This window comes from Toxotes jaculatrix, chromosome 7 (genome assembly GCF_017976425.1).
Source record: "Toxotes jaculatrix isolate fToxJac2 chromosome 7, fToxJac2.pri, whole genome shotgun sequence".
NCBI lineage: Eukaryota > Metazoa > Chordata > Actinopteri > Toxotidae > Toxotes > Toxotes jaculatrix.
In genome coordinates, this window is record NC_054400.1 from 21,603,709 (window position 1) to 21,628,821 (window position 25,113).

At 42.0% G+C, this 25,113-nt stretch overlaps 1 protein-coding gene across 3 annotated transcripts in view; it reads right to left on the bottom strand.

The window, feature by feature from the left end:
- The window catches only part of cabin1 (calcineurin binding protein 1), a 36,261-nt gene that overhangs the window by 8,529 nt on the left and 2,619 nt on the right, over nt 1-25,113 (bottom strand). The window contains exons 8-34 of one of the 3 annotated variants that reach the window (XM_041042244.1): nt 24,851-25,000; nt 24,221-24,528; nt 23,911-24,088; nt 23,686-23,819; nt 23,374-23,591; nt 22,589-22,661; nt 22,189-22,376; nt 21,924-22,061; nt 21,467-21,655; nt 21,125-21,367; nt 20,847-21,000; nt 20,634-20,749; nt 20,254-20,415; nt 18,981-19,187; nt 18,065-18,210; nt 17,637-17,898; nt 17,218-17,388; nt 16,277-16,366; nt 15,951-16,111; nt 15,648-15,859; nt 13,086-13,151; nt 12,047-12,226; nt 11,142-11,536; nt 9,823-9,936; nt 3,092-3,255; nt 2,902-2,998; nt 2,095-2,775 (exon numbers count right to left, since the gene is read on the bottom strand). In XM_041042244.1, coding sequence (XP_040898178.1) covers nt 2,095-2,775; nt 2,902-2,998; nt 3,092-3,255; nt 9,823-9,936; nt 11,142-11,536; nt 12,047-12,226; nt 13,086-13,151; nt 15,648-15,859; nt 15,951-16,111; nt 16,277-16,366; nt 17,218-17,388; nt 17,637-17,898; nt 18,065-18,210; nt 18,981-19,187; nt 20,254-20,415; nt 20,634-20,749; nt 20,847-21,000; nt 21,125-21,367; nt 21,467-21,655; nt 21,924-22,061; nt 22,189-22,376; nt 22,589-22,661; nt 23,374-23,591; nt 23,686-23,819; nt 23,911-24,088; nt 24,221-24,528; nt 24,851-25,000 — 5,197 coding nt within the window. The remainder of the gene's footprint in view (nt 1-2,094; nt 2,776-2,901; nt 2,999-3,091; nt 3,256-9,822; nt 9,937-11,141; nt 11,537-12,046; nt 12,227-13,085; nt 13,152-15,647; nt 15,860-15,950; nt 16,112-16,276; nt 16,367-17,217; nt 17,389-17,636; nt 17,899-18,064; nt 18,211-18,980; nt 19,188-20,253; nt 20,416-20,633; nt 20,750-20,846; nt 21,001-21,124; nt 21,368-21,466; nt 21,656-21,923; nt 22,062-22,188; nt 22,377-22,588; nt 22,662-23,373; nt 23,592-23,685; nt 23,820-23,910; nt 24,089-24,220; nt 24,529-24,850; nt 25,001-25,113) is intronic. The other 2 variants (XM_041042246.1, XM_041042245.1) reach the window with 2 other exon arrangements.

Consider the following 25,113-nt stretch of genomic DNA (forward strand, 5'->3'; position numbering starts at 1 on the left):
TTGCTAGTGACGACTTCTCAATGTCACATAATGATAACTTTAAGAATGAGGCAAATTTCTCTAACATTAAACCGTTCATTTAATGTGACAGCACAAACTGTATTCAACAACATTTTGTATTTTAGACTCCAACAACCCTTTAGCATAGTTTGATTTTCCTATTATTCAAAAAAAAAAAAGAAATATATGATGGGAGGAAAGGTTTTGAGGACCAACATGGTTTTCAGAGATGGAGGACCTGCTATGCTGTGATTAACAGACAGTGTTTGATAACACCCGAGAGCTGTTGTTCGAACACATTCTGAGGCAACGCTCTGGGCTGTAAAATGTAGAAGGGCTGCTGGCATGATGATACGCAGCTGAGTCTCTTCATGGGCAAAACCGAGCAGCATTTAAGCTTTACTTGTCACGTTGAAAATGCTTTGATGGCAGGAAATGCGCTGTGTGTCTAGAACACACAATCTAGTGGCTCTTTGAATTTTACCACCTTAATAGTGAGCTAAAAGAAAAAAGTATATATATTTTTTTCTTTATATAAATATACATTTATATATATATTTTTTCCCTCTGAAACATGCAGAAGCTCTGACAAAACATAAACAAGAATGCATATGATGCAAGGTACAGATTTACAGTACGATGATGTGCAGCTGTGCAATGCAGCCAACCATAAAACCACAAAGCATCTGCAGTTTGTACAAGTAGCTGCACACTCTGAAGATGCTTCTGGAATATGTCCAGGCATATTAATTGCCTCACTCATTTGGTTATAGAAAACATGTCGTGGCTGGTTCTCTCTACTCTCTCTCTCTCTCTTTCAGGGTGTGTCTGAGAAAATATGCTCTTTGTTGTCTCTTAAAAAGCGCAGGAAAAAAAAAAAACTTTGCTGTAACCCAAGCATGTAAAAAACAAAAAACAAACACAACCAAAAGCTGCTGAAGTTGGCCTATCTCCTCCTCTACTGTCCCTCGCCTACTGCCCTCCCACTCCAGCTACAGCTCTCTGGCATTATACAGCCAATGACATGGCAACTTCTGTAGGGCCAGCATTGATCTTCAGCTCAATATGGCTATTTAAGCTGATGTGGGCCGCTGTGCAACTACATCATCAGCGCCACAGAAAGAACTGAAGTTGGACAAACTTCCAGCAACTGAGGAACACTTGCTCTGGAGAGATACAAAGAAAGCTCTTGCTTCTTTGATGCTTCCTCTGCAGGAGAAGGTTAACATAATGATTTTCAAATTTAATATAATAAGAATAGCTATACAGATAGCAGCCTTTCTCTGCTTCTACTATGAACTATGGGCAGTCATCAATTACTATAAATTTAAACAAAACATATGTATGACAGAATAAAATGCCATAAAATTTGCAATAACCTCATAATATAGAAAGACATCTGTCTCTGTGATGGCGCTATGCCACTAAACATTCTTGCTCTTTGGCACCAGTTCGACTGCCATTACATTAACAAGTCTTTCACCATTCAATAGTCTTTGTATGGGAGCAGAAACTGGCTGACACAGACACTAGAAAATGATTCAGCACTTGCTTTTAAATTCTGTCTCAGGCCCAATTTCTAAATTGTGGGAATGCAGCGATTAGATGCATCAATTTGACAAGTTTAATTTAACACAATAAATCAAAAATGACTGATCCACTACAGCTCCCCATCTACATGTAACATTATTAAGAAAAAATACAAAAAAAACAAAATGCCAATTCATCTTAAAAAATAGCCAGTAGGACTGCACTTAGGCTCAGCAACTTGTTTCACAAGTAACAGCAGAGAGACCAAAGTCATAGAGGTTGAATTTGGGTTAGTGAGCGTCAAAGCACAACCACACTCTATGAACTGGATTTGTCGCAGCGTTTGAAAACTGAAAGAGGGAAAGTCCCTATTCTGCAGTGGGTGTTGTGTTACTAATTCAGTTAAAAGTGGGGTTTCCCGAGACCAATTTATTTTAGGAGGGTTCATATCAATGAGTATGACTTTGCAAAAATAAAATATAAATAATAATATGTTTGCAATATTAATGTTGTCAGTGTGTTTGTACTGCACAGGATCCTGTGGTAAATCTGGAAGAGGAATACCTGTTTTATGAGCATATAAGTCTCTGACATGATCTTCTCAATGCGTCCCAGGTCGTAGGTCATGACTTTCTGGCCTTGCTGCCACACCCTGTAGGCATCGAGCAGTAGGGTTTTTCCAGACTCCACATCTTCTAGAAGCTTCCTTTTCCTGTTTGGCCTTCGTAATAAACCCTGATCAGTCCCACTAGCTGCCAGACTGACTTTGGGTGCTGAGACTTGGGGCTGCTGCTGCCTGGAACTGATACTTAGGTCCTCCAGAGACAGCTCTGGTGTCCGGCTGCTGTCAGTCACTTTCTGCTGGGGCTCCACAGCACTCAGGGAGGTCTCAGCCTCCGTTTGGTTGCCCTGAGAATCTGTGGCAGTAGAGGGTTTCCTCCAGTGGCCAGTGTCCAGCTCCATGGGTTCCTCTGGCCCTGCTTTGTGCTCACTGCCAGCAGTCTCCTCCTTCCCAGGGTAGCCCTCTTGAACCTTAATCCCTTTATCTGTGGATAGTGGTGGTGGGGTGAGTTGTGCCTGTGAGGCTTCCCTGGGCCCTGTGTCAGTGGCACAGGCTCCCTCTGTGAGCCCAGGCTTCTTAGGCACCGCATGCTTGCTGTCCTCTGAACTGGGCCTGTTGGATGTGTCCGTCGTGGTCATCTCCCCCATGGAGGGCGCAGGCGCTTTGAGAAGCTGCTCAGACACCTGAAAGAGAACAGATCCTGTCAAAACATGAAGTGGGTGCATGCCAGACGTCTGAAACACTGAGCCGCTCTCAGCTCTTAGTGACTGTGTGTGTGTGTGTGTGTACAGTGAGTTGTGCGTTCTTACTCCAGTGAGACTGTTCAGATTGTCTTCCAGGACTTTTACAGTTAGGAAAAATGCTCTCTTGGCCAAAACCTGGCGATCAACATCCCGTAAATACTTCCTTTATGGAAGAGAAAGAAGTGAGGGGAGATGTCATGGAACAAATACATAACACTTGAGAGAAACAGCAGTATCATACAAAGCTGGTCCTTACTTTCCCTGGTCAGGGGTTCTCTGCAGCATGAAAGAGACTTTCAACAGCGTGTCGTGATCCTTAAGCTGAGACAGCACCTCCAGCAAGAGGACAATGGATCGGTTCATATGAGATGCAAAACTTCCCGGGCGATCAATCTCATCTACTGGAATACGCCAGATGCCCTGGAGGGGACGAGGCAAAAAAACAAATAAAAAAAAAAAAAAAACAAGAAACAGAGTCAGGAGTTAGTGCAACAAACAAAAAAGAAAAATATGTTTTCAGTGAACTGATAGTGGAACATGGCACAGACACACTTTTCAGTGTGACTTTGACTTTTAATTTAACAGGGACTTAATTTCAAAACATGGTTTAGTTTCAAAACATTATTCAAAATTGGAAGATTTACTTGGTGTCTAGGACATCAACGAGCCAATGGGATAATTTGTGCCTTTCCGAAAGTTTATATTTTTGCGGCTGCTCTCTGCTGCTACAGCAGGTTTTCAATGGGCTATGGAGTGTATGACACATAGAAACAATTAACAGGGAGAGATGGAAAAACTGAAAGGAAAGAAAGTAGAGAGGGAAATCAAGAGGAATTAATGTGAGTTAAAAACATGGCATTCAAAGAAGAAAACGCTAATGAGGGGATGGAGAGGCTGCAGGAGAGATCTTGCGGACTGGCTGGCCATGTACGAGGGTGGAGGGAGGGATAGCGGGGCCGTCTCTCTGGGCACACATGATAGGCAGCCTCATTAGTGTTCAGCTCTGTCCAAGCAATGTAACAGAGCAGCAGACTGGCTGCCAACAAACACAGTCCTCCTTTGCAGAAAGCGTGATGAGGTGTTTTTTGATGGACAAGTCCACCTTTTCAGTGAGCACATGTCCTCTCAGCAGGTGAAGAGAGGCGAGGTTCTGCGCTCTGAAGTTACTGATGCGGGTGCAGATGGTGGCCTAGGCTGTGTACAGTCATAAAGCACATGGCACAGAGTACAGCTACAGCCTCCGAAAATGTGTGCGAGACAAAACAAAGATGACCATATCAGGACGGAACAAAACAAATGAGATGGCTCTATCAGCTGCTGAAGGCACTGGGGAGGCTGATGCTCTTCCTAACAGACGGCTCCAGATTATCAGATGACATTTTCGAAGCCAGTAGAGACGAACAAAGCAAGAGAGAAAGGCAAAATAAACCAAAACAAAACACATTCCTGAAGACAGGCTTATGGCCTCTCACTGTCACATTTGGCCCTCTGAAATGGCCCCAGAAAAACCATGCTTCTTGTCTGTAATTCACAGATGCAGTTTTCATGCTTGTTTTTTTTTTTGTTTATAAGCATTTCTTTAGATTAATGCAGGAATAAATATGCTCATAATTATTATTTATTAATTATTTCAATTTCTAAGTTACAGGATCCAATTTAAGCTGGTGGTATGATCCCAACTCACAGCCAGTGGTTCTGAAGAATAAGCGTATGGCTCCAATGCCTGTCAATGCATTGAGAAGATTAACTATTATATGATGCAACCAGGGCGGGCATGGAAAGGTTTTAACCTTTCAATGCACAGATTACCAAAAGCCTCCAACAGGAGAGGGACAAGTATGATGAGGGGGTGGGTTCCGCTCACTTAGAAAGACATCTCTAATGGAGGAGAGTTGTTCTTCATCAGACAACCATCCAACCACAGCAAATCTGTTTAGGGAAAGCAGAGCCATGGCTTTACACAGATTATGCTGTAGCACAACCGCTAAAGCAGATTTGTAAGACTTTAACTGCAATGATTTTAAGCATCTTTCCCCCCACCCACCCCTTTTTTATGAGAGAAAATATGATAACTGTTTGATTTCTGGAGCAACAGCTTCGGCACAGATGTGGCCAATACAACACGCAAGAATCAGACAATAGATTAAGATGCACAGGAAACAAGGGATGAACAGAGGATAAATACATGACATGAGAATCCTTTTGTACAAAGGGAGCATGATCTTTCCACAAACAGGTTTTCAGGTTCAAAAGGATTTCTTTGTTTGTAGAGGATGAGTAGTAAGATTAGGCAGTGGACATGCCACATCATAAAACAATCCTAATTAGTCACTTATTCAAGTATTATGAACAACAACATAAAGGGATAACTGTCACAGCACGACAAAAGAGATGCTTCATTGTGTGCCAAAACAATGTTCTGGCTTCTGTGTTTATCTCTGCAGGAAAACCCTCAACTTGTTGTCTTATCTACTTCATTGACTCATGTCTTAACATCAGAGACAGGAAAGGCACAGGTCCAAAAACATTAACTGCAGGAAAGTTGCACAAACTGTGTGTTGGAGCACCCAAGCAGTCACTACTGCATCTTTCCTCTGACTACGATTTCACTACTTTACCAGCTGGTTACAACTTTAGATTAACAATCCAAGATGGCTGGTTACCTCCTCATGCTAACAGCACCTGGCAGGTGGATCGTGTAATTTTACATCTTTACATTTATATTCTTCTCTACATTAGTGTACCAGACACATGGATCAATGGACAATTGGAATTAAGCTCCTCAGAGGCAATTTAAGGGCATTTTCTTTTGCAGCTCTGTATCATTCTACAAAAGAACCACTGATTAAAAAGGATCTTACTCCAAGTATAACACTAACTCTCACAAAATGAAACAGTATCCGCTCAACCACAAATTAACATAAACTTGTGCTCGATTTTGCAAAAGTGAGAAGAGAGAAAGCGACTCACCATCACCAAAGAAAGCTACTCCACGGCACCTGTGTTAGTATTCTTTTGGACAGTTTCCTGCTGGCGGTAGCAGCACCAGCAGCCCTAGCAGCGCCTCCACCCTGAAAGAGGTTCACGCTCTGAGAGCAAGGGGTGGGCTGCATTTGGGTGCTAGGGCAGCAAGAGCAGCAAGAGAGGAGAAGAGGGAAGCACAGCTGCACACGGCAGGACAGGAATAGAAGAGGAAGAAGAGGAGAATGGCAGATGCCTTGGCAAGAGGCGAAACAGCTCTGGAGTCAGGGCCTATAAGCTCAGTATGCCACTGACAGACAAGCTGACTCGTTCCTCTCCTGCTTTCAAACACTGCCATCTCAAAACAAAAACACCCACGCACTCTATCTCCGCTCTCCCCTGACCCCGGCTTGCTGGAGTTGTTCCCCCCCCCACTTCTCCTCCCTAGCTTTCTCTCACACTATACACAGCACACAGCCAATCCTCGTAGGCTTCTGCCAGCCAATCGGAGGCAAGCAGAGAAACTCCCGCCCATTAGTGCACACCCACACAATATACACACAAACAGAGTGAGAGAGAGAGTAATGAGGAAACAGAACGAGTGCAACAGAGAGAGGAGATGAGCAGAGCGAATAAAAGCCAGGGGGAGGGGTAAAGCGTGATCACCCTGAAGACTGAGCAACAGGAAAAGAGCAAGAGAACATAAACTGGCTGAAAAATGAACTCATTGCAACAACATCATTGTAGTGGGATGCATCAAGAGGATGGCGCACTAATAGTGGAAAGGAACCAAAAAAAGACTTGAAGGGAAAAAAAAGGCAGGTTTGTGTAAATAAAGCCCCCGTTTACCACAGAAAACACAGGCTGAAGAGCAGTGCTGCCTCTACAGATAAGATTGTGTTGCGCACGCACACACACACACACACAGACACACAGTGTTTCCTCAGCCACTGACAACAGCCCTCACCTTCTTCTTTTCCTCTCTTTCAACTCTGGTCGTGTCTCTCCAGCCGCTCACCATAAACATACTAAGCAAACACACCTTGTTTTTCCTGCTTCCTGTTGTGTGAGTGAGGGAAAAAAAAAACTGCTGAAAAATGTCCAGCTCAACCGAACACAGAGCAGAATAAGGCAATGGAAAACCTACTGGCAGCCAGGGTTAACCCTCAAACATGCAAATCAAAATATCAACTTCTACAAAATTTATTCATTGGGCCAATACTCCACCCCTTAGAAAAAAAACAAAAAAAACAACAAGGTTCTCCTGAGTGGAGCTCCACCTACAGCAAATTACACAGCTGAATGCACAAATGTTTGAGTCATACATCAAACCAAAGCAAGTAATGCAAGTGTAACAGTTTCCCAGAAGAATATCCTAACTTAATATAACAAGACGCCGAGGCCTACCTATAACCAAAGTTGTATTCAAGCAGTCGAATCAAACATGAAACCTTGTTCTGAGTAGACAGTATCGGTTCAAAACATGTTCTCTGAACAGTTAAAAGACCGGGAGTGATTTACGTTTGTCTGAAATGTAGCAAAAAGGACATCCATTTTCTCTGGAGCTTCGTAGAGAGTGAACGTGTGAGTGGGTGGAAGAATATGTAAGCAAGAGTATGTGTGTGTGATGTGTCAGGTTGGGGGGGCGGAGGGAGGAGGTAACACTGTGCCTGCGTGAACACACTGGGACTCCTCACGATCCCTCGACAGTAGTCCGGAGCAGCTAGAGGCTCTGGCATTATGGCAGCATTATAACCATTAACATTAGATCCAGCCTTGAAATGTATGCAAATAATTCCATTAGAATAATTTACCCACAATGATGGCTGCATTACAACACGTGGTGATTTTGCAATTTGTGATAGTTTGCAAAGGTCATGGGACATCATCTGTGTAGCTTAAGAGGAAGATAAAGCCCTAAAATGGCAAATAATTCTTCAAAAACCAGATATATGCTGGATTTATTTACCACATTACAGCAGAGGGCTTTATTACAAGCAATGAGCACAGTAGTGAGCCTTCTTAACATGTACACTGGATTGTAAACATACATGCAATCATTTAAAACGTCACATAGCTGAAGTGGCAAAGCTGTCCAAATGTCTCCAGTAAAAAAAGGAAATACTTTTGCCTCCGTATCACAACACAGACATCAATGTCTCAATCAATATGTCGCCACAGACTATACCATGACTTAACACAATATGAATTATTTATCCCACGTCTGTAACAGGAAATATCAACCTCACTTAATCTGCATCACTCTAATTTTGTTTTAATAGCACTGTGTAACTATTATTAGTTTATTATTGGTGTAAAAGGGAGCTGGCCTTCCTAGAAAGTACTTGTGCTGACAACCACAGCAATAAATTATGCAACACAACCTCATCTGGATCATTTCTAAACAGCAGTATATAGGTTACTTAACGCAGGTCCCAGTTAATGTAACCCAGCCAAAGCAAGAAGGAAAAGTAGGGCATCATGACCTACATTAGGGGAACTCAGTATTCACCAACATGCTCAGTGAGGTGCGTACTCAGCTGACAGTCAAGTCTCCTTGACACCAAGGTGCTTTGCACCGTCGTGCCATATGTTTGATGTGACCAACGCGCTGTGTCAATTTGTGGCAGCTCTCGTGTACTCATGTGGTCATTCTGTCACAGAAGAAATGACTCAGACACGCACAATGTATTTTTCTAACACTGACAGTGAGTGATTAGTCAGGTTCAAACGCGGCTGTCGGCTGTTGACTGAGACAGGTTAGAAAAGCTGCTTTGAAGGGTTCTAGTTCAAAATCCACTTCTACCTGGAAAAAAAAACGTTGTGCTCAACAATGACTTTCTATCCAACTAGATTAAAAAAAAAAAACCTTCAGGGAGGCTCTTATCCACTGTTGCTCTCATGAGGCTGACGAAGGGTTAAAGTAATAATGTAAAGTAATGTACTAACTCACAGACTCTAGGAAAACACGCATGTTTGATTCATTTTTAAAAACGTTTACATTGTCCTATGGTAGAGAAAGAGGGCTTGGTTTGCAGGGAACAGTAAAGCTCCAACAGTTGGTATGCCAGGGTGGCAGGTTTGCCTCCAGAAGGGGCTCTGTGAGAACCCAGTGGGAGCCAGAGCGCTGCAGAGATCTCCTCCAGCTCAGACCTGGCCCACATCGCTTCGGCAGTCTGTTACCAGAAGCCTTCTGGAGTCAGCATTTGACTCCACACCCTACATGTCCAAAATAATGTGCACCGCCAAAGCATAACCTGACAACTGACTGATGTGAGGTGCTGAACTGATGAGACATTCTGCTTGTATAATGAACTCTGTAACCAAAGTGACAGCATTTAGGCTTTGACAAATCACACAAGGAACAAATTAAAAAGTAAGCCCATTCTGCACACATTGAAAATACATAATATCGACTTCAAGTGGAAAGAGGTAAATAAACTGACATACAAAGCAGATGACAGATTCAGACAGTAATCTCCTCCACTGGAACCCAACAGAGGCCTTGTAATTCTGAGAGGCAGATAATTCAACAATCTCACACTGCGTGATTCCATTTATAGCACCGCTTGCATCTAGCGATCCATATTTGAGACTGATTTTTGTGCAGCCAATTGAATTATGTGAATAGCGTGCGGAAAGCGTAAACCTAACTGTAATATGCCAGCCGTTCACTCGCAGCAAACATGCAGACAGACCATTAGTCACCAACGTGAGGACACACCTCAGTGCCTCACAGGTTCTTCCTCTGGGAGTCTGCATTAGCAGCTCCCACATGGTCTGTATGATGATACATAAAGCTACACCTCATGATCATAAGACCACAAGTACATCAGTATTTTAAAGACAGTAATGAGTGTTAACTGTGTGTAAATGAGACCTTAACAATTTAAGGTGCGACTATGATGGAATCCAATAAACCCAGAGATGACAGGTGTCATCAAAATACATAGAGTAATATGTGGTGACATAATGATTAATGGAAAGCAGGAAAAAAACATGTGGGAAAGGTGAACTCTGACTTACATTGAACAGGTTTGTCTTGTTTCTTTCACAGAAAAGGCCTTGTGCTGGCATGTGCTTCAGCTGTTGCCATGGGACACTGCTTCCTAGCAACACATCTCGGGCCCAGTGTAGGTTCTGTGTCAGGAAATAAATAAATAAATGAAAAAACCCACATATGTACATTTTTATATACACAACACAAGAGAATTCCTGATGAGAAAAACAAGGGGATATCCTTCCTTCATCAGAATAGATTGACAGAAATGATAAACAAGCAGATGTAATCTTAGCATGCAGTATTTAATTTGTGCTTGGAAAAAAAAAAAAAAAAAAGGAGAAAATTATGCTCATTTGCAATCAGAAAAATGCAGACCTCTTTTCACAGCGTGATGACTCACAAATCCGTGTCTACACCAGTGCCATGTCTCAAAAGATAGCAGGCTAATGCCACTTCATGTTATCTTTCGCTACCCCACTGGCCTATAGCATGAAATCACAGGCTCCCTCTCCTTCCATCTATGGAGTGTGGATAAAGATGGCCAGTCAATGTGAGTGGAGCAGTTTTCCTGAGAACAAAAGGCACTGCCAGGGTGCATTTGCTTTCATCCAGGCAGGCTGCTGAAAACTCCACTGGAGGCAAAAACTGAGGTAAACCTCAATCAAAAGTTATTCTACATTTAATTGAGCCTAAGGAAATAATCTTTCTTGAACTTATTAATTTTAGTGCTTGTGTGCTGATTGAATATAATATACAATAAAGAGAATTAAGAAGACGCTACCACTGGGAACCATAAAACCCACGAAGCTGCACAGACAGTACTCTTGAGGTCAAATGGGCATATTACAAAACATAAAATATAAAAGAGCAGGGACCATTATTGAGTAGAGTACAGGGAAAGGCTGAATTTAAAAGGTTCGACAAACAGAGTGCTGACAGAAGGATGCCACCACAGTAAAGCTCAACACAACCTCCCTGTGCCAAACTGGCTGAGAGAGCACTGCGCTACCACCCACACACACCTCTGCCCACAGAGCCTTATAGCCAACGCAGGCTGTTTCAGCAACTCGTGCATCACTGCAGAGCTCACAGGCCCAAGAAAATCCAAGAAAGAAATACAGAAAAGGCCATCATCACAGCACTGACATACTCGTCACCGACACAGTGCAAAAGGCCCATGTGACTTCTGAGGAAATTGTAGGGAATTTTCCGTAAGACTGATCTTCTGCAAAAGTCACCATTAATGCCCGGGGACACTGATTATAGGTGTATGGCTTGGGTATAATGGATGACTTGACCTTTGAAATGCAATGAGAATTGACTAGCACCACCAGTGACTGACCTGATGAGTCTTGCTGTTACTGTAGAAGTAGGCCAGACGATAGAGACTCTTGTAGTGCTGAGGGAAGCGGCTGAGGCAGAGGAAGAGAGCACGGACGCACATTTCCACCAGCATCCGCCTCTGGTCGGCACGTTCTGTAGGCAGGACCTTGGGCACCTCGATCACCTCTGTGGGGGGCTCTGGCTTCCTCTTTCCCTCACTGGCTGGGGTCTGAGGAGCAGCCTGTTGAGAGAAGGCTGGCTTTGGAGGGGTTGCTGGCACAGGAAGAGGATGAGGACAAGGGTCCGCAGAGACCTTGGGGGCTGAAGCCTCAGGGAGTGTCACCACCACAGCTTCTATTACTTCCTGGATAACTTTCTCTTCAGTCTGGATGACAGTATGCTCTCCATGTGATGCTGAAGTTAGATTCAAATTTAAAATTTTAGGACATGAAGAAGACGAAGAAGGATTCACATATGACAAAGTCAAATCAAAGTAACTGTAGCTCCAGTATCTGGAGATTGTGCATTACACATTAGAGCTAAAGACAGAGCAGCTCTGACCAATGGAGAAACAGAAGGTATACAAGCCAACTTTTATAGAAGCAAGCTCAGGCAGATCATGTGCGAAGACTGAAGTAGAAGCAGAGCACTTAGCCATTCTTTGCTGAAAAGACAAGCGAGTATACAGATGGGCTGGGCAACAGAAAGGCAGAATCTAGAAATAGTGGAAATGATCTGCATTTTAAAAAATGTCTGTTGTACAGATTTCAGTAGAGATTTGAGATTTTCTGATTATTTCATTTTGCTCACATTTAAATAGTTTTGTGCATATTGGCATATGGATTGATTACATTCAGCATAAACAGCGTAATGTTGCAGGTAACTGCAGCACGGCTACGTTCCATAATTTGAATCCTTGTGTACCTGTGTCCTCAGGTGCGTGCTGCCCATCCTTCACAGGGGTTGTACTTTCTGATGATAATGAGCTGACTTTCCCAGAGGCAGGTTTGTGGCTGCTGTCTTGTGAGCTGGTGGGATCTGTGAAGGCATCCTGGGTGGAGTTGGAGTCAGAGAGCATCACCACCTCACTGTCTTGACTGCGCTCTGCCAAAACAAAAAACAACATGGGTCACGCCGCCAAAGCAACGGCTGCAGATAGAGACAAATAAGTTAAGCCTCTGGGATAATATGGATTTAAAAAACATTATTTTCTTGTCAAAAAGTGGTGTTTACATGCCACTTTTTAAAAACTAATTAAAGTGTTATTTCAGGTGGGATAGTCTTTAGTGGTCACTAAGTTCACATATCAGCTATTGGGTAAATATTAACCAATTATCCAGGATATGTAACGGCATACTTTAACAGCATGCTCTGTAGGCCTTTTTCAGGCTGCTGGTTGGTGACTTGTTTTTAAAGGCCAAAAAAATTCCTGTTGTAATGTAGATGTGTGTGTGTGTGTGTGTGTGTGTGTGTGTGTGTGTGTGTGTGTGTGTGTGTGTGTGTGTGTGTGTGTGTTTGAGGGAGGGGTGGGGGTGGAGGTATTAAAAAATAATTATGAAACAAAAATAGGTCATGAGCCACAAATCCTTATTACTGCATTACTAATGACTCATTGTTACAAAGGAAATATGGCTTGTTTTTGTAAGTGGTCCAAAACCAAAATGCCAGCATTCCTCTTAATTGCCATGTTCTGCACTGTCAGCAAAACTAAACAGTCCTTGGCAGGGAACTGTAAATAACAGAATCAAGAGGGCAACAAGCTTTTGCTATTTCAGAGAATAATGCACACATGAGACTTTTCAAAAGATTCACAATCATGAGTTAACAGCAAAGTTACTATGGTACTGTAAGACCTGTGTAAACTGAACTGAACTGTGTATTCAGTGCTTCCTAGAAGAATACACTTCATTTTGGATTGAAAACATAGCCTCTTAAAGAGTTTGGTGGGTTGGAAGATCAGTACCATTCAGGGAAGCCAGCCACATTGGAGACCTGGGCAGGCAGTAATCATGGTCAAACTCTGGTGAGGCTGTTGAAGATATGGGGAGCTGGTTTTAAAATATAATCAAGAAAAACTGCACCTCCAAACTTATTAAAAAGTTATTTGCAATTGCCTTAAAAAAAGAATCATTTACTTTTCTTGACAAAGGAGTACAGATTTAATGCCACTCCCTTGAAATTGTAGAACCTGATTCAGACACACATTTCTTTTCTGTGCGACTGCACAAAATGTGCAGTTCAAGTGTTTAGATATTTTGATTGTCTTATATAGTTCTTTCAAGATCAACATTATCCTCCGAAAATTAAGACCACGCTCTATGATATAAGTTGTGTTTATGTCACTGGGAAAAAAAAAAATCCACCCTGGCTATTTTGCCCAATGACTGATCTCCTATTTTACTGTCAACAGAGCAGCGACATAAAGACAATCCATGGCAAAAATCCAGAAAGAATACTCCGAAGTTGCAGATGATGAACAGGAGATCACAAACCGAGCATTTTCCCTGATAATGATTTGATAAATGCATGTCTGAATCCGGCTCTACTGTCTTACCACCTTGATGTGATTTAAGCAGGACTCAAGCCAGAGAGATTGGACACCAACAAGCAAACATGTGCATGGTGGGGTATTTCCTGACTTCAGTCTCAGAGTTGTATGCCAATAATAGGCCAGCCACATTCTTCCTGACTTGACATTTTCTCACTAATTGGCCATAATTGGAAATTATATCCAATTAGTGGAAAATAGCAAACACATGATTCAGGTGAAATTTTAAAATATCTCCAGTGAGTTTGACTTTTTGTCAAATTAAGCCCACACCAAACTCAAATTAAATGCGACCACATGATACACCAGACAATTTAGTGGATTGTGATAAGGGACTGGCTTTGTCCAGTCGTGAAGACATTCACCCCATTAGAACTACATGCATATAAATGGCAAAGCAGGTGGTAAAAGCAAGCAGGCAAAGAGGTAGCAGGCAGGTAGGTAGGTAGGAAGGAATCTGGAAAGGGTGACAAACTGGCAACATGGGCAATATGGCTGCGTTATTTGCACATTCAGACTAAACAAGACACATGGGGTGGGTGAACGGATGTCACTGTTTTTGGTCATATGGAAAGAATGGCCAGGACTGCTTTCTCCAAATGCCATTATGGCTTCTGTTTCACATTACCCCACACAGACTTACAGCTAATGAAAATGTTGTCTCCATTTCCTGAAATTTAAATCCAGGCTGCTTTAACTCTGCATATAGTCCGTGTCTAAACATGTGAAGACGGTTTTTGGTTAACTCTGACATCTTGGTGACACAATAAAACACAAGGAAAACTTTCTCAGACACACTTGAAAATGTCTTCTCAAAAATTCAAACAGAGACATTTATGACCGCAACACTGCAAGTACAAGAGCTTACATAAAAGATAATTAATGTGCATGAATCAAAAAGGTCAGCTATAATGTTCAGTGTACACACTGTACCAGATGTGCATTACTGAAAGCAATAATGTACATCAAGCACATTATTGCGTGCATTTATCAAGTCTGTTTTTCAAAACCTAATTTTTATATTTTCATATCCAGCATCATGAGAAAAATACACAGTGCTGTTGGTTGTCTAACACTGAAAACATCCCTATTTATCAGAGCTGTCATGTAGAGTACCCAAACTGTTCTGAACACATGAAAATTGTTTCCTTATCCTTATTTTATCAATAAAATTTAGCTACTTTCAGACAAACTCAGTGTGAACTCCTCAGTCTATAACTGATACCCTACGGGTAAATACTAAATGTGGGATGACTGCCTTCAATCACTTCAACATGTAAATTGACTGAATTACAAAGGAGTTTAAAACTTAAACATCTTATCCACCTGGATGCTGATAAATCTGTAACCAGTATAACTAGCATCTCTGACTAGCACCTGGGAGCTTACACAATGCAAACCATTCTGTTTAACTAACTGAGCCAAACACAGTGAAGCAACAATCGGGATCATTGAGAATTTACAACTTTTTTTTTGATCTGATACCAATCAACAGCAGCTTGTTAAGGCTGAAAAAATACACAAGCCCGCAATACTGCACAGATGTCTTCATGAGGTTATAAGCTTAAGGGAGTTACGACAAAGCCAGAACTGTAAGATATTCAGGACAGGCAAGATGATTTGTAAGGAAAGAAAAATAAGACCAGCAACAAAGCAGTGACTAGAAATGGATGTTATTCCAGCACACATACGCACACACACAGGCCTTAATGCGCTCTGCAAGACTCAATCTTCAAATCTCTTTGTTCCAACATTGCTGCATTTATCAGGCATAGTAAATTAGTCAAATAATCAGTAGCCATATTGCCCATTTTACCACATCCCAATCACCCAGTGCATGGGGATCATTGTAACTGAAACCGAAGCCATTAAGCATGGTGATTAGCAATCTGAGCACTCCCCAGTGGGCTTCCTGTCCCAGTGCAGAAAGGTCAAAGAGCCCAACCCCAGAGACAGTGTCTAGGACTGGGACTGTACCATCAGCCTGCTGCTCCTCATGCCGCTGCTGCTGCCACTGCTGGCGTCGAAGTGTTTTGCGTTTGGCGTAATCGTGGTCAAACGGCGTGGCCACGTAAGGAGGGGATGTCAGACCTGGGGTGGCAACTGATGGAAGGGAGGAGCTGAGGACGTTCCCTATGCAAACTGACGAGCAATTAAAGTCTTCATCCATCATGGAGGGGGGTTTCTCCCTGCATTGAATCAAGAACAATGTTGTGCATGAATGTTAGGCCATAAAATCCACTGCCTTTTAACAATTCTTGCCAGGCTGTTAAAGCTTACTTTTCATGGGACCTCGGCATGCTCGGCATACTCTTCTCTTCCCCCCTCGCAAATGGCCCTGTAGCTGCCTCAACCAGCAAACTGAACAAGAGCTCATGTTCCAGATCAGGCTCAGCAGCTTCTAGAAGTTTAAGGATGGTGGCACTCAAACGGAAATGCAACTAGAAGAAAGAAGTCAGAAAAACAAGTTTAATGCTACACAGGTATGTGGACATTGTCTTTAAATGTGAATGCTTCCAGACAGTTATCTTACATAATACTGCATCGATGTGACCAGCCATCGAGCTACTAAATACTATCTGAGATACCAGCCACAGGGATTTTACCTCCAGGGCCTCCATGGCCAGATCAGGAGGATTATGGTAATGGATTTTCCGGGGATACCTGGCTGCTTCTTCATGCAGATAGTGTGCTGCCTATAAATACAAACAGGAGGGAATCAACAACTCAACACAATCATCTGGCAATATAAACTGACTCCTTAACTAGTAAAATGGAAAGAAGGAGTGCGATAAGGAGTAGAAGACAGATATGAATGCTGACATCAGGGTTCACTGCGTTTACACTGCCCCCTCATCCTCTGCTGACCTCCGTGACACTGTGTTTCATACAGGTTCACCTGCCTCCTATGATCTAATCAGAACAACCGAGCTATGACTAATTCCATACATTGTTCTTGCTAGGAAAAAAAAACATCCTGCACAGGTGGAAGGGCAGAGATTTTAGTTTCTGTGGGCAAATTATGAAACAATTCCAGGGAGAGAAAGAAAAATGTCTGCAATCAACTTAAGGACTTTTCCAATTATTTTCAACTAAGGTTTTTATTTCCCTGGTTTTCTTCATGACAAATAAATTTTCCTTATCTATTTCACTGGCCTCTACAGGTTTTTGTCCAGCACATTGAAGTACTGCGAAATTATCTTGCTTTATTTTTCAGATAATGAAAAACTATGGAGCATAGAAAGCATATGCTCTCCTCAAGACTTCAACCTTCAGAATTAATTTGAAAATCACAGGTACAGAGTGCACGTCACATTGCATTATGTGTATTATTGTGTTAGAGACGTGTTAAAGAGATATCCTTTAACACAGGTTCAAATCAACATAAATCAAATCACATATTCTTTGATCTGTTATTTGAAAGTGGCACATTTCACATGCTGCCAGAGTGGATGAACACCTTAACACCAAAGTTTATTATTAAACGTAAAATACTGACTGTATCCCTTGTACAAATGTGTAGCCTGAAGTCTTCACAGTTGTTTACCTTTTTGTAAAGCTGCAGATATTCCACTGGAGGCTGTTTGCGTTTCTCTGCAATTTTCCCCAGCATGTAGTGAATGAGCCACTCTTCTTCATCACTGTCACCCTCACAACGGGAAGCACCCTGGAAACACTGGAACGCTGTCTCTAACATGGAGTCTCTCCTTTCTTCCATCTGAGACAACACAAACAGACACACACGCACACAAACGCTCAGTGGAGCCCTCATAAGTAATTTAGCTCAAGAAGACAGATCAATTTACTCTACAACAAATTCACATATGTAACAAGTAAAAGTAACAGGATGTGACATCTGTTTAGCTCACACATGGAAAATCTGACATAAAAGCAGAGTTAACACAAACTGACAGGGAACACAGATGAGAAACAAGACAACGCTGCTCATGTTAACATGTACCTCACCTGTTTAACCACCTCTGGGGGTAGTTCACTGCGCCACTGCTTGAGCTGCCGCGAAGCAAATGAATGCAGAGCATATGATATGGTACCGTACTCGATCCACAGAGACAGGTTGGAGCTGTCTATCTCCAGCGCCCTCTTAAAGCAGTTAAGCACCGCCTGGGAGTGTTTCCATATAGGAACGTCACTTTTCAGCTCATTGGAGTTGAGCTTGTCCTGGATACGACTGGCCCTGGCTAAAGCCATACCTGCCCAGGAGTCAAACCTGGGGAAAGATGCACACTTCTAGTCACTGCACTGTATATATTACTGTGAAATACGAGAAAGCAAGGCCTACACATGGACATTTATTTGCTAATGTTCAGAACAAAACTGAGTTCAATTTTACCTTGAAAAATTAGCATTAACAGTAGTGTCGATAAATGAGCTACCTGTTGGGACACACACAGATGTCATGCATATAGAACTTGATGGCTTTGGACTGCTCCTTGTTCTTGAAATGGTAATCAGCCAGCAGGTAGTACATCTCATTAATGATTGGAGGTGCAGGAGCACTACCCTCAGGGAGGCATGGGGCCTTAAAGAAATAAAAAATTCAAGATTTCTTTAACAGTCATAATTCTCAGAACAAACATAAAGGCAAAGCAAGACATAAACTAGAATTACTGCCTCACGGTTGTATACCTCTGTCAAACAGTCAAGTTGAAGCTTAAATCCATGTCTGTCCAAACTCCAACAATATAAATAGTGGAGACTTCAAAATAATTTAACAAAAGTTATTAAGTGTATTTTGTCCTAATGTGTCTAATCAGTTTGTCCGTGTGCCAAATTTAAAGAAATTCCCTCAAGAGGTTCCTGAGATATCATGTTTAAACAGGTATCATGTATCAATTCAGTCTCTAGGTAAATTCTAATCCTTGATTTTCCAATTCAAATAAAGACTTGCTCCCAGGTTTACTGAGGCAGGAGCAAACCAGGTAGATTTAAAAATAATTTCCGTTTGCACCTAAGTTAAAACATGCTTTCACTGGGCAGTAAACAGTGTGATTAAATAAGCTATTTTTCCTTTAATAAATCAGGTGCTAGGAGTTATTATCATAATTAGAATAAACCCATCCCTCATTTTTTGTGTTCTCTGGCTGACAGTCCTTAGAATACATATTCATCAGCTCAACTTGTTCCCTGGGGAAATCCCCATCACGACGCTGGCCTCAACACTGTGATGACTGTCAGCCATCGGCCCAACCCTAACAACAGAGGCATGAAAACGCCATGGAAATGAGGATACTGTTTAGTTTGTCTGACTCACTGCTGCTCCTCACATTCAGTGAGGGCCCACTGACTGACCTTTTCTGTCATGCCCTCGATGTAGGCTGCCACTTCATCCATGGTGAGGACGGGAGTGTCACTTGGTGGGGCGATGCCAGCAAACCTCCTCAGCAGATTAGCCAACTCCGCAGACACTGTGCTTGTCTTATAGCTGTCAAACTCAGGCAGTGACTTTGGTTTGAAATACTGGAACATGAAGAGGGAATCACTCCACAGCAGCTCAACCTGCAAATCACAGATTAATTCCACAGGAAATATGAGTGTCACAGGTCATTGTGCTGGAGTGTAACACACAGCGCCAGAGCAAATTAGTAGTAACAAGGTCTCCTGAGGACTCCTCTTGCACTATGGCATTGCATAATTACAGTCAAAAAGCCAGTCATCTAAATGCATTGACACTAAACTGTGGAAGTGACACCCACCTGGTGGCTGGACACATGAATTACAAAAATATAAGAGACCATGGGCTGTAGCCACAAAGCTTCCTGGTGCTGCGAGTCACTCTAGTAGTTAAATTCTCAGTTAGGACACTGGCTCTGATTTTCATTTGTTAAAATTTAGATTAAATACTGCTATTCACAAAGAATCCGAGCTGTCCTACAGAGAAAAGGGCTGGATTAATAAAGTGAATAAAGTTTCTTATCAGAAAAGGTTTCAAAAAGTAGAGAAGAGGGGTACAACAAACACTAAATAAAAGCGAGAGAGTAAAGTACTGCAGAACAGAATTTTGTGGGAATGTTGTTTGTGGTTCATCTAAATGTGTTCATATTTCTCACTCAGTAAATTAAGGCTATTATGCCATTAATGCTATTTCATGGTTTCAATTTATTTCAATGACACCAGACGCGTGTACTGTGCCAGCCAACAAAACAACATTAATGGATAAAGTAGACCTCCTCTGTGCTGTGAGGGTCAATGAGGGCACATGCTTGCGTCATCGACAGTCTGCTCCTGTTCAAACACTGTATCTATGTAGCTTTGCCACTACACGTGAGAAATCGTACGAATTAGTCAAAGCCTTGAGCCATTTTCACCACCTCTTCACTGTTTCACCGCCTCCTCGCCACCATCATCTAAATGCCAGCTCAGAAACATTTGGAGTTTTTTTGTTTTATATTTTCAACTAAATAAAACAGTGGTTAAAAATAGGTCAAGAAAACTTAGCTGAGATTGACCTTTGTAATATCTAACTAAATTAACGTCTGATTGTCAGAGTCACTTCAAGTTCATGCAACAAATTACAATAAATTAAAGGCATGACAAGACTTCTAGAAGCATCTGGGTATTTGACCTGTGGAGACGAGTGGTCCTCCAGGTAGCGGGCCTTGCTCTTCTTACTGGGGTAAGCATACAGGCAGAAGAAACACTGTTCCAATGCCATCTCCAGCTCCTCTTTGTAGGGATGGGACTCATTGCTGGAAGAGGCTGCAAGCTCTTTTTCCAGAACTCGAACCTACAACAAAGCATAACAATGAAGCTCTAATCTGGTCTAACACAAAGAAATATATATCAGGTCTACAGCTTTTGAGAATTACTTAAGAGCAGAAATGCATTGCTTTCTGAATATTTATTATAATCTTTCAATTTCCTCTCAAATGAAAAGCCATTTATGCAAGCTCTGCATTCACATATCACCTTGGTCAGAGTACAGTAGTTGTCAAATAAACTTACAAAGAACTTGAGGAGTGCACCGTCTGAGTTGCAGCACAAGGAGCGACGGCCAAGATACTCATGGGCTGTGTTCAGAAGCATCAGGGAGGAGGGCAGCATAGGAGTATCTGAGTCATCTGAAAATTAGATTAGGTAGGGTCACTCAGTGTAACAACTAACATGGCATAAACACCAAGGGAAAACTGAAGGCATGAAAACAAGAAGCCAACAAACCTTCATCATCCCCTACAGACATATGTTGCCGAAGCATACAGTCGAAAGCGGCTTCCTCGTGTTTGATAACGCGATACAGTAAGATCCAAGGCAGAACTGAGAAGAAATAAGGCTCCTTGGGATCGTCGGAAATGGTCATGCTAAGATCAATCAGCTGAAAATACAACAGCAAGCACACGATAAATTAAAATTCCACAAAGGTTTAGCAGATTCTACTTATAATGTCAGTTTAACTGTGTCTTTAAGAGGACGAGTGTTGTCTTTAGCTCTCTCCTAACCTGAATTAGGTTGTTTGCCAGCCGAGCCATACTGGAGAAGTGGGGGACATTGCTTAGGAGATCTGAGTCTTTGGTGAAGCAGACCTCGATGCCATCCAGCAATGTTCCGATGGTGCCTAACCACTCCTCCTTAGTAGGCGGAGAGCTGTATGAAGCAGAGTTGAGCTGCTGCATTGCTTCATTCAGAGCCAGCTCGCTACACTCCAAACACTGCTGGTAGTCCTGCAGCTTCAGTAGAGAGCTCTAGGCAAAATAGTTAAAATTCAGAGATTGAGAAGTGTCAACCATCACACATTTCAAAAGATATACAGGTTCAATATACATTGTTGTAGCTTATCTAACCTGCAGTAGCATTAGCTGAGCAGGCCGCTCTGGTGCTGAGCTCATAAACTCTAGAGGTTTACTCCTGCTGCCATAATTAAGAGTGGGCTGCAGCAGACGCACAACAGACTCAAAGTCTGCAGACTCAAAGAGTCGCTGGATCTCCTCCAAAGACTGACAACGCTCCAGAGACTTCAGCCTTTTGTCGATCTGTCAGTGGGGAGAGAGGAAATAAAAAATGAAACCTGAAGCCAAAAGCCTTCGAAAGGCTTTCCTAATAGTAGATTTTTAAAAATAATTTACAGTTATGCTACGGAAAAAAAGGAGAATAAAAATAGTAAAAATCAAGATAATTAACTGTGTTGTTTACTGATTTGACTTTATTTGATGGTATAGTATGGCATGGAAAGTTTTTTTCATACATTTTCACTTTAAAATTTAATTATAATAATATATTGGAAAAAAGGGTTATACTGACCTCCTCCACAGAGATTGCTGCATCTACACGTAAGTTAGGCAGGCTGATAGTGTAATGTTTCCCCTCGGGGGACTTTGGTTTGCTCTGCAACAGGCCTGTACAGACATCATAGCTCTCCAGTGCCAACTCCATGTCACCCTGACAAAAGACAAGAAAGACAGACTTACAAGTCACATCTGGCTAAGTGGTGAAGGCTCATGGAATAAAAAGTTGTTTCCAAAAACAAACTAAAAAAAACCAAAAAAAAAACCAAGAGTGACTTTACCTGTAGGGCCAAGAATCGTGCCTTGAGCCAGTAGACACGGACCATGACATCCAGCCAGTCATCCTCAAACAGGTCTCTTTGTGATGAGCCTAAGGCTAGGAGTAACAAATCACCCTGGAAGTGCTGCCCAGGGAATTCAGAGTCAGCTGTATCATTGCTGAGACCAACGCTGCTTCTTCTTGGAGACACTGGACAAGGAGAAAAATATGCAATGCAGTGCCCCTTTAGACCAATCCATATCGTAAAAAATCCAAAAAAGCAACAATGACAATTAACACACTTAGGTCATGTTAAAAGTGGTGTTTGTGACATGGCACACGGACAAACACACTCCATTATGTTGCTTCAAAATACTGCAAACCCAGAACAATGATGCATCACTTAGCTCACTTGTACTTACCAATCTTCCCTTTTTTGTGCAACCATTGCTCCAACTGCAGCTCCATACACGCTAAGCTCATTGCCAACATTTCCTGTAACAGATATAAACACTTCAGATGTCATTGTGGGAGCAAAAATGTCAATTTTGATGAAAAACCATAGTTATGTCCCTGGTGCCCAGTTTAACGAACTTTAAACTTCTATTAGACCCTGGAGTCTGCAGACCAAAACTGGACCTACGTCCAGTGTTATAATTTTAACATGTACTAAAAACAATACAACAAAGATTTGCCATTTTATATCACAATCAAATTAACCTATTAGTATAATAATAGGTAAGGAATTTTCCTTAGTAATAATAATAACAAAGTGATTAACATTATCTGCACATTTATAAACAGAACACACAACAAAGCACAAATAATAATCAATACAATTTTAAATCAAAGCCTTAAAATAAAATGATTCCCACAGGAACAAAGTAAAAGATCAATAGGAAAAATTTAAACTAAGTGTAAAAAGGTAACTGAGTGTAAAAAGCTAACAGATGATAAAAGACAACATAACATAAAAGCCCATCTATGTACGTTTTAAAAGAGAGCTCAAAGTGCATTCAGAATCTTTGAGTCTCAGATCCTCTGGCAGAATATGCTATAATTTTGGGGCCCTGACTCCAAAAGGGCTGGTCCCCCTGTCTTATTAATCTGGAGTTTGGATTGGTAAGTAAAGACCTGCCGCAGGATCTAAGGCTTGACATCTGATCAAGAAATAAAAAAAAAATCAAACTGTTTTCTTGTCATTTACCCTGATGTGTTGGTTGCTGCAGTCCCGAAGCAAAGGGTTGGGAAGACCACTGCTGTGCTTCCTCCAGGTCTGATAGACTTCCAGTACCACAGAAGTCAGCCCCCGAGGCCACTCCTTCATGAACTTCTGACCCACTGCTTTCAGATAGCGCATCATGAGGTCCAGTATACCACCGTTGGCCATATTATTGAGCAGGAAGTTGTGGACATCCTGTTGCTCTAAAGAAGGGAACACACACTTTCTTAATATGACAGAAAGAGCAACATAGCAAACGTGTGTATTGTAAATAAATATCCACAAAGCACTATGTACCAGATTCTATGCATTCAACCGAGTCAACAGGCAAGCTGCTCCCATGTAGAGGCTGTATGTCCTCCTTCCCATCACACTGCGTCTCAAGATTGCTCAGACTCTCATCATCATTATCAGGATCAAACTTCTTCAGCCTGAGACAAACCAGAAACACGTCATACAAATCTAAAGAACTATAACAAGCTATGTATTTAAGGATAATATTGTAGGTTTAGTGTAAGGTACCTGGAAGGTAGATATTTAAAAAGCAGTTCCTGGAAATCAATCTTCTCTTCCTTTTTGCACTTTGTGTTGCGAACACGTGCTGAGCGGCGCTTGGCCGTCTCCCCGCTATCTTCAATCACGCGTTTCCTTTTTGGTGCTTTCTTCACCTTATCGGTCAGTGAAACATCCATTGCTGTAGCTGTGAACATAGAAAAAAAAATAAAATCTTAAATAACTGGTTATACGGTTGCCTTTACCACTGCTAAAAAAGATTAGAATTACTTATATGTAGGCAGGCAAAAAGAGAAATTTCTTTTTATAAACAACGAACCAACAGGAGGAGCAGAAGTGGTGATCTCTACAGTGGTCTGACTGGGGGTAATCTGAGGTTGAATGCCGGGCTGGGGCAGCATTATTGGCTCAGTGAGGGCGACTGGTGGCAGGGATGAGCTGGGGCTGCTGCTCAGCACGGTGGTCTGACCCACACTAACAGGGCTGCTGGGTTGGGGGAGGTTCTGGAGAAAGTTTGGGTCTGAGTACTCTGACAAGTCAATCCTGCGGCCAAGACTCGGACGTGGTGGTTCACATGTGGTCTGATGTCTGTACATTGTAAGAAGGCTTTCGCCCACATGCTTCCATCTGAAATTAAAAAAGACCAAAAAAAAAAAAACCCTGTTGATTAATATGAGTTCAGATCGTCTTAACCACAGATGTCACCAAATCACTGCAATAGCCAGGTATTACTACCCTCATTCAACTTCAATGTCAGTGGAGCTCAACCAAGAATTCCATTAAAGTATTTACTGTTTCTGCATTTTCAAGCAACGAAAGAAAGCTTTGCATGAGTATTATTTGGTCTATCCTCAGAACCTAAGCTCAAATCCTGTTGAAATTATTTTCAAAAGTGACAAACCAGTTTAACCCAAACCACCCAAACTGGAAACAACAGCACAGAACTCACGTGAGGCAGCGGATGGGCTGAATCAGAACAAGGTCGGGTTTTGGTTCACAGTGAGAGAGCGCCTGTCTGCGTTTCCGTATCTCCAGGGCCTCTTTCACAATGGATTTGCGCTCCTCTTCCTCCACTTCCACATAGTGAATGGACATATCGCTGCAAATAAGGCACACCACAGCACAGAGGCCTGTCAGTGATGTGAAAGTCTGGAGCTGCAAAAACAACACATTTATAAACAGGTGAAGAGATTAAAAAAAGGAGCTGGTTTC